This window comes from Vitis vinifera, chromosome 13, assembly GCF_030704535.1.
Source record: "Vitis vinifera cultivar Pinot Noir 40024 chromosome 13, ASM3070453v1".
In the NCBI taxonomy this organism is placed as follows: Eukaryota; Viridiplantae; Streptophyta; class Magnoliopsida; order Vitales; family Vitaceae; genus Vitis; species Vitis vinifera.
In genome coordinates, this window is record NC_081817.1 from 28,591,617 (window position 1) to 28,601,391 (window position 9,775).

Here is a 9,775-nt window from a genome sequence, read left to right on the forward strand (position 1 = left end):
AAATTCCATTACATGTAGAAAACATATTACTTACAAAAATAATTGAATAATAATTGCTGTACCCAACAAACTCCAAGTCTCCAACCATAGTTTATAAACCAACTCAACATATCACTCACAATGATTATACCTTTTTGGATTATCTTTATCACCTCCAAGAAGATGACTTTTGCCATTCAATATACTTAAAAAAAAAAGGGTGACCCACAAGTCAATATTAAATTCATTTATTTTCCTCAATTTCCTTTTCTTTTCAAAAGTTTTTACTAGAAAAATACAAAAATAAATCCTATACAATTGTCCCCTAGTACTAAAAATTAAAAAGTAATTAATCCCATAAAAGCCCTTCTCCACCTACTTGCCTCTTCCCTAGAACCAAAGACTCCCATCAATAACTCTCCATGTTGTAAGAAAGGCAGCTTGACCCATAAGCAAAGCATCATATGCTTTCAAGTTTTATAACAATTTTCTTTGAATAAACAATTCACCTGTTTCTTTCCAAGGCCCAAAACCCTAGTAATTTCCACACAATTTTAGGGCTAATTTGGTCAACCCAAAAGGTGGCTTTCCATGCAGAAGATGGCATTTTCAGTGATAAGACTAAACACCAGTGGCATTTTGGAAAGTTTTGGTCAATAAATACACAAAATGGGCTAACAAGATTGTTGGGTTATGCTCCTTCCCTCTCTAGTTTCTCTACCTATTTTCTGTTCCTCCAATCGGAGCCATTCCTAGTTTGAAGACCCTTAAACCCTTTTGATCCATTGCTTTCAATTCTGGTTCAAATTCACAAAACCCTAATCCAAAGGTGCAGTCCTACAACCCTTTTTTTGCCTTCTTTCTCTAAGTTTCATTGAACCAACAATCCTCTTTTTCTTTTTCTTTTTCTCTCTCTCTTATGGGTCAAAAACCCAGAAACCAATGATGATTCTGAAGCAAAGTAGGCTCAAAAAACCTAGTGTAAACACAAGGAGAATGTATAGCAATGCAACCATGCAAACATTTCCAGTTTTGGCCTAAACTGTTGGCCTTCTTTGTATTAGTTTTTTGGCCTTTTTTCTGCAGCATTTGGAATTGGGATCTTCAGAGAAGAGCATTTTAAGAGTTTGGAATCGATATTTATCGCGCTGTGAATCGGGTTTTGGAGTGGAAGATGTATGGTCTTGGTGGCTCTCAAGCATCCTTCAGTAAATTCTCAGAAGAAGTGTTGAGAAAAAGTGGAGAATTAATGGCCCCAGATGTCTATAATCATCAGCACCACCCCCACCAAAACTCAGGCCTAATGCGGTACCAGTCTGCACCAAGCTCACTTCTGGGGAGTTTTGTTGATGGCAGCTCTGTCCATCTTCAGTCTTCAAGCCATGAAACCGAAACCATGTTCGCGAGGCTCATGTCGGGTAGTTCGGATTCTCAAGGCCTGCAGGGTGTTGGAGCTATGAAGCATGAAGAAGAGGTGATGGTGGAGGGTGTTCCACAGCAGAATGGATACTCTAATGGCTCCCAGATGATCTACAACAGCCAGCCAATGCAAACTATATCCGTTCATAATTCAGCGAGTCCCCGGACTAATATGGAAAGCTCCTTTATGACTTCCATGGCCGCTGAGAATTCTATGAAGATTAGGAATGAAAATTGTTCCAGTCTTGTTAGGCAGAGCAGCTCCCCTCCTGGACTTTTCCCCAACTTAACTTCTGAAAATGGTATTTGTTTTTCTTCATTTCTTCATTCATTTTTGTTTCAAACTTGGTTGGTAGTTGAAAAAACTGATAGATATTAGCCCTTTTTCTTGCATAGAAAGTAGAAGGAAACATCATCACTTTTCTCAGGAAAATAGAGTTGACTTTGGCTTTTCTATTAGTTTCCCCCCATTGAGTAGATTGAAAGAAAGTTTACAGAAAAACAGGAGGAAAAAGAGGGAAAATTCTAGGACGGTGTGAAAAGAAAAATTCAAGGAAATGGATTACATGTGGACTAAATCTATGAATTTTTGCTTAATCTTCAAGTTCCAATGGAGCTAGAAAGTGAAACTCTAGCTTACAATTAGATCATATCGAAAATTTTTGTCCCAACTAAAAACCCTTATCATATGACAGGATTTACTCCAACCAGGGAGATGGGAAACCTTAGAGCAGGCAACAGTACTAATGTCGAAGCCAATCCGTCGGTTAGCAGACTGAACAATCAAATAAGCTTCTCATCTGGGTTATCTTCTTGCAATGGACTACTACCTAAAATCTCCGAAATCAGAAATGAAAACATAGGGCTGCATAGCCCCAAGGATGGCAATAATAGTAACAGCAGATGCTACATTTCTAACTTCACAACAGATTCCTGGAGTGATTCTCCCTTCAGTGGTCTGACAAGAATGGCTGCTGATAATGATTTGAAGATGTTTTCGGGTTTAAACAGTTTGGAAGCTCAGGTATGTGTATGATTCCTGGCAGCTCACTTTGCTATTCTTCTTGCTTCCTTTCAAGTTTACTGATGCTTTTATTTGTTCGGTTATATTAGAATGTGGATTCGCGATATCGGTCCCTTGGCTTGACTCACCATCTGAGCTTGCCTAAAAACTTCCCTCAGATCACTACTATAGAGAAGTTTCTGCACTTCCAAGACTCGGTTCCTTGTAAGATTCGAGCGAAAAGAGGATGTGCCACCCATCCCAGAAGCATAGCAGAGAGAGTAAGTCTTCTAAGCAGAATATTTCCTATTCCTATTGCCATGAGATGATGCAATGATTCATTTCTTCAGAATAATCATCTGGGGTCCGTGTTTTTTCAGGTGAGAAGAACCCGAATCAGCGAAAGAATGAGGAAACTGCAGGAGCTTTTTCCCAACATGGACAAGGTATAGACTGAAAACTTGATCTGCCCTCTTGCATATCTTCATGGAGACTGTGATGATAGGCTTAAATTTTTTTGGGTTTTTGTCGTCTTTGGCAGCAAACAAACACAGCAGATATGCTAGATTTGGCAGTAGAATACATCAAAGACCTTCAGAAACAGGTCAAGGTATAATAGAAAAACTACATTTGAATCAAACACACATGATCCTCCAACCAACTCTGATCCTGATCTCTCCCCAAACTTTTTTTTTTCTTTTTCTTGCAGACACTTAATGATACTAAAGTCAAGTGCACATGTTCCAGCATATGATACTCTGAATTCCTGCATGGTCACCGAGAAAATAGAAAGGACAAGATGGGAAAATGGGGAAGAAACCAAAGCTGACGTCTGGGATTTTAGATGCATTGGAAGAATCGATATACATATAGTACTGGTAGGATGATAATTAGAAATTTTATAGTTTAGATTTGAAGGAGAAATGTGCTTTAGCTTTCACTGTAAGACCGATATCTAGTGTGATGTTGATGAAGCTAATTAATGAAAAGTATGAATTGCATGGATATCTTGAAATTAATTATCCATTGTTGCTAAGGTTATAAGAAAATTCAATTTCCCATGGTGATGAATTTGGTTGGTAGCATAAAAATTTGCAACACTCAATGGCCTGAGTCGAAAATATCTATAAAATCAGGATATATATATATATATATATATATATATATATATATATATATATATATATATATATATATATATATATATATATATATATATATTTATTTATTTATTTATTTATTTATCGTTAATTTTAAAGCAAATACAAGACAAGGAAGAAATTAAGAAATGGTCTCTAGAATTCATTGATAAAAGTTTTTGTACAATATATACTTGTCCTAGTATGCAGTCAAACTAAAACAACCAAAAATTAATAAGAAAAATAAACTAACTAAAATAAAGGATGTACTAATTAAAATCCCATGATTTTCGTATTTGATTAACCTTCCTTATTATGCCCTGTCAAGATGGAGTTTTCGAAGAGAACACTAATCTTGATGCATAAATCTTGCCGTCATTGTTGAGATAAAGGTTTAGTCAAGACATTTGCTAGTTGATCATTAAAGCTAAAATGGGAGACATGTAGTTAACCTTGTACGTTGAACTTTATTGCGAACAAAGTGGAAATTGTTCTCAATATGTTTTATGCGAGAGTAGGAGATTGGATTTGCACAAAGATGGGTAGTGTTGACATTGTCGTAATAAATGGTCAATAGAACATTGAGAGTGATGTCGAGTTCGATGAGAAGTGATTGGATTCAGTTGAGCTCAGTTGCTATAGAGGCAACCACCCTATATTTAGTCTTTGTTGAGGACCTAGCAATAGAGCGCTACTTCTTAGAGCTCTAGGAAATAACATTGGACCTAAGGAAAATGACAGGCGTTGAAGGATGTTCTATCATTTGTATTACCAGCCCAATTGGCATTGGAGAAAGCATGTTGTGACATTAGAGAGTTCTTATTAATGTTTTCAAAACCTAACCAATCATTAAATCGGAAAAGTTATCAATTTACGATTATTCAATGGTCAAGTTGGTGGTTGAATCATAGTCGAACTGGTGACGTCATAAATATATAATTTATATACTATTAAAATTAAACTTAATTATAAAATTTTAAAATATATAAATAAATAAATTAAAAATCAATAATACTAATTTTTTATTTTTGATATTATCAAATTAAATCATGCATAAGTATAAAAGTATTAATATTTTAAATTTTATTAAATAAAATATGTACAATATTTAAATGTGAATATATTGAAAATGAAAGAAAGTTCAATTATTTAACTTTGACTAATTTTATAATTTTAAAAAAATTATTTTTATTTAATATTATAACTTTTTTTTTTATTTATAAAAGAACATATTTTCTTTTGTTTGTTATATTAAGCATAAAAAAAAGTGTGGGTGAGTGGTGCCTTATGTCAGCTTCTTAACTTGAGGTCTAACGTTCAAACCCTTTTGGGTGGATTTGTGGCTCTATAACGGATATGGGCTATAGAGATGAGCTTTTGCCAAAATTCTATTAAATGTGAAAGGTAGGCCTGAATGATATAAAGAGCAAGGAATAGGACATTGGATCGTTCAGTTATTCAATCATCCGGTTTACTAGTCCGATTGTTGGTTTAGGTAGTTCATGGCTAATCCAATGGCTAGGCGGTTCAATTGAGGGAACCAGACCGGAAATGCCGCAATTGGTGTTTGGATCGACCGATCTAGTATGGTTTTCAAAACATTGGTTCTTATGAAAATAAATACCATGAGTGATTGTGCCTCAAAGATAATGCAATGAACTATTAGAGAAGTGTTGTCAACCAATACTAACACGTTGCTTGGAGATATTGGTGTCGACATATCATTGGTGTTGTCCATTTTGGCTATACTAAGAAGATCCTAGATATACTTGTGTTGAGAGAGAAGGATGTCAATAAGTGTTGGAAGAACCTTGATGCCAAGAAAGTAAAAAAGAACACCAAGATATTTGATGGAGAACTTAGACGCTAATTGAGTAACAACCCGTTGAACAGTGATGAGGTTGCTACTTATAATGATAAGATCGATCATCTACATAGACTAACATAAAAAATGTGAGATGATTTTGCCGAAAAAGAAATGAAGAAGTGTTAGAGCGAGAATTGACAAACCTATTGGAGATAAAGAATTGTTGTAATTCATGGTGCCAAGCATGAGGTGATTGTTTGAGTCCGTAAAGTACCTTTTTAAGATAACACGCATATGATGGTTGTTTGAGATCAACAAACCCAGACGATTGACTCATAAAAACATCCTTGTTGAGGTGCTCATGAAGAAAGACATTGTTGACATTAAGTTGGTGAAGTGGCCGACTATGTTGGATGACAAGATTAAGAATTAAATGTACTATAGTTGGTTTGATCACCAGTCTAAAAATCTCTTGATAATCAATGCCTAGTTGCTAATGAAAACCTTTAACCACAAGGCGGGCTATGTAGTGATCAATTGAGACATCAGGGTGGCACTTGATTTTGAATACCTATTTGTAGCCAACAAGGTTTTGTAAGGTATGTGGAGGAACAAGTCCTTAGGTACCATTTTTTATGAGTGCAGTGAACTCTACAGACATTGCTTTACACTATTTGGGTGATTTAAGGGCTTAGGTAACACTAGTGAGTTCAATGTGTAGGTTTGGTAAGGGTGCATTGAGCATAATAGATTTAGGATTGGGTTTGAAAATATTGTATTTGGACCTTATTTACATGGGGTGGGTTATATGTTCCAAAGGTGATGGAATATGTGTATGGATTTGCATGGGATTAGATTAGGGGGAGGGAGAGAGGGAGGGAACAAGCGAGGGTTGAGGTGGGTTGGAAAACAAGAGAGAGGGTGAATGAAAAGAATCTAATATAGAAGACGTATCGTATAGGGAAAAAACAACAAGCAATCTAGATGAAGAGGTCCCAATTATGGCCGAGTCATTGTTACCATTTATTGTTGTGGAGATGAAGTTGTTTGGGAGGGAAGACATGGGAATAAGTTGGAAAGGGATCCATGAGTGAATTGTGATAGAATTGGGGCGCAAAAGGTCAAGAATGAGATGATGACATTAAAAAACATCCTTGAAAAATATGACATGATGAGAAATGTAGGTTTTTTGTTCTTTGGGATCAAAACAACAATATGCACTTTGTGAGAGAGAATGACCAAGAAAAATACATGGCACAAACTTGGGTTCAAGATTATGGGAAATGTAAGGTTGAAACCATGGATAACATAGGCAACCAAAGACCTAGTGTTTGGAAAGATTATGAGGGTGACGAAAAAGTGTTTCAAAGGTGAAAAACATTGAGAAATTGACCTTAGACTTGCAATTGATTAAGTAGACAATTGTTTCAAATGCATAGGGCCAATAGGTGATCGAAATGGAGGCTTGATGGAGAAAGGTGAAGGTTGTTTCAACAAAATGATGATGACATTTTTCAAAGAATCGGTTATGTTTAAGAGTGTGAGGTGGTGTTGTAAGATGAGAGAGCATTGGTGGATAAGAAATTTTTTAGAGCAGTGTATTCATCACCATTTTCAGTATATAAGGTGATAATATATTTTTCAAAGATTTTTTCAACTATGGCTTTGAAACGAATAAACATGTTATAAACATCATATTTACAATTTAGTGGGTAAAACCAAATGTAACAAGTAAAATTATCAACAAAAATGATGTAGTACTTTAGATGATCATGAGAGTAAATATGAGAACTCCAAACATCAGAAAACACTAGTTCTAATGGCGCAAAACCAATAAGTGTTGAATAATAAAAAAAAAACAATTTGTGTGCTTTATTGAAATGGCAAGAATTACATGAAAAATTGGATTTAATAGAAGAAGAGAAATCAAGACAATAAGAAGAAACTAAATAGTTCAAAATGCAAAAGAATGGATAATCGACATGAGCATGCCATTTGGAGATAAGTGCTTTGATGGTGGAGAAGGTAAGTAGTGGAGGTGTGACTGAACTTGATTAGGGTCACTCATAAATGTCATTTTTAGTTCGTCCTTGTAGAAGCATTACCCCTATGTGACAATCCTTCACATAAAAACAATTATATAAGAACTCAATAAAAACATTGGTATGAAGACAAAATTTAGACACAAAGATTAAATTCTTTTTCATAGTAGGAACATAAAAGAAATTAGTAAGATTAAATTCTTTTTCATAGTAGGAACACAAAAGACATCAATAAGAATAAAAAGTTTAGAGTGGGAAGAAACAAGAGTGGTGGATCATGTGTGTGTGATTTGAAGACCTATATTGTCACCAATGAGAATGACATCATTGCCAGAATGGATGTCATGAGTGAATAGATTTTAGAAATCAACAGTGACATGGTGAGAGACACCAGAATCTATAAGCCAAGCAAGTGTAGTGGTGGGAAGGGCAACAAAGTGTGCATTAGGGGGGGTAGGTTCGAGCTGGTGAGTGGGGTTTTAGGGCATGTATTTGAAAGTGGAGCAATGTTTGGAAGAGTGTCCTTGATGGTTGCACAATTGACGTTTGTCAAGGTAAGGACAAGGTTGGTAAGTGGTAGGCAGGTTGGTAGGAAGAGTGGGGTGATGGTTTTGATAAATGGGTAAACAACATTGATTTGGATAGAGGGGTGAATGACTTTGGTTTGGATAGAAGGGCGGGCAACTTTGGTTAATTGAGTTTTGAGGATGATAGGAAGGTGGTCGATGATGGTTGTGGGGTTTGGGTTTCTGAAGGTGGTTTGAAGGTAGAGTAGGAGCTAATAGGTGTCTTGGAAAAGTTCTCCACTTCATATTTGAAATGTGTTTCATGATTAAGGAACTTCTCATGTAATTCGTCAAAGATGATTGGACTTTAATGAACATGAAGGGTGGAACAAAGATCCTTGTAGTCATCATCTAGACCACCAAGGATTTGTGAGATAAAATCTTTATAATTTGGTGGAGTGTTGAACATAGTGAGTTTGTTAAAAATGGTTCCGATAAACTCCAAATATTATGCGATTGATTGAATGCCTTTGGTGAGGAGTCAAAGTTGCCATTTGAATGTAGTGAGTCGACCATGTGATGGTTTGGTATAGGTGTTAGCCAAAGTTGTTCAAGCCTCATGGGAGGTTTGTGTGGATGTGATGAACGAAATGAGAATGGGAGTAAGAGAAGCAACAATGACACTAAGGATGAGTTGATCTTATGTAACTTGCAAGGAATATTTAGGATTTGTGGTGTTGTTGAGGATGAGAGGAGGATAGGAGCATGTTCCATCAATAAATCCCATTAAATTATAACTAATAAGGATGACATTGAATTGAAAACACCATGATGAGTAGTTTATTGAATTGAGTTTTAGAAAAAAGCTGGGTAGCCATATTGATTGATACGAAAGGTGAAAGATTGCCATAACGGTTGAGAATGGAGGGACATATTTGAGGAGAAAGAGATGTGTTTGAAGAAATAGGAGAGAAAGATTGATTTTGTGTGGTTTCAACTATTTAAGAAATTTTGTTTGTGAGAGCTTATAGATGCTTTGATACCATAAAGCAAATACAAGAAGAGAAAGAAACTATGAAATGGTTTCTAACTTTCATTGATGAAGTTTTTGTACAATATATATTTGTCCTAGTATATGGCGAAATTAAAACTACTAAAAATAAGAAAAAGAAATTAACTAAAACAAAGGATATACTAATTATAATCAACCATAAAAAATATGGATTAAAAACTAATTAAAATAAAATATATATACACTATCAAAAATAAGAAAATGAAACTAACTAAAATAAAGGATATATTAATTACAATCTCATGATTTTCATATTTGATTGACGTTCCTTCTCCTTATTAAATATATATATTCAAAAAGTAAATCTATAAATAGATTCGTGATGTCGGACATAGATACTATAAAAAATATGTTTTTTAATTATTTAATCAACACGTAAAAAAATTATCGAGCTAATAAACAAAAAGGTAAGCTTGATTTAGGATTACAGTTTGTCTCATTTCCTAAAATTTTTAATTTTAAATTGATATCAATCATTAACTAAATAGTTTAGTTAATGTCTTAACTTTTAAGGTTAGATTATTTATACTATGACTCTAGGAAATTTGTTTTCAAAGAAATGTGTTTAATTTTTTAAAATACTTAAAAAGCAAGTAATATAATAACTCTGAGGGGTAGATCAGTTGGTTCGACCTTGAGTTTGCTCCAATCAGTCGAGGCGCACGTAAGTTGACACAATCCTTGTGATAATTTTATCACATTTTTTCTTAGGGTTAGGTTATTGTATTGGAAGGTATTTTTTTCAATACCTACTTTTAAAGACCAAAATTAAAAATTCGAGAAAATTTCATCCTTAGTTTGAATGACC

At 34.7% G+C, this 9,775-nt stretch overlaps 1 protein-coding gene across 1 annotated transcript; it reads left to right on the plus strand.

Annotated features, from left to right (window-relative positions):
* The first annotated feature begins 656 nt into the window (after positions 1-656).
* On the plus strand, positions 657-3,420 carry LOC100855101 (transcription factor bHLH130). The gene is made up of 6 exons (XM_003633544.3): positions 657-1,700; positions 2,094-2,422; positions 2,512-2,682; positions 2,782-2,847; positions 2,943-3,011; positions 3,111-3,420. The coding sequence occupies exons 1-6, from the start codon at positions 1,154-1,156 to the stop codon at positions 3,153-3,155; spliced, it is 1,227 nt and encodes a 408-aa protein (XP_003633592.1). The 5' UTR covers positions 657-1,153; the 3' UTR covers positions 3,156-3,420.
* Positions 3,421-9,775: the final 6,355 nt, after the last annotated feature.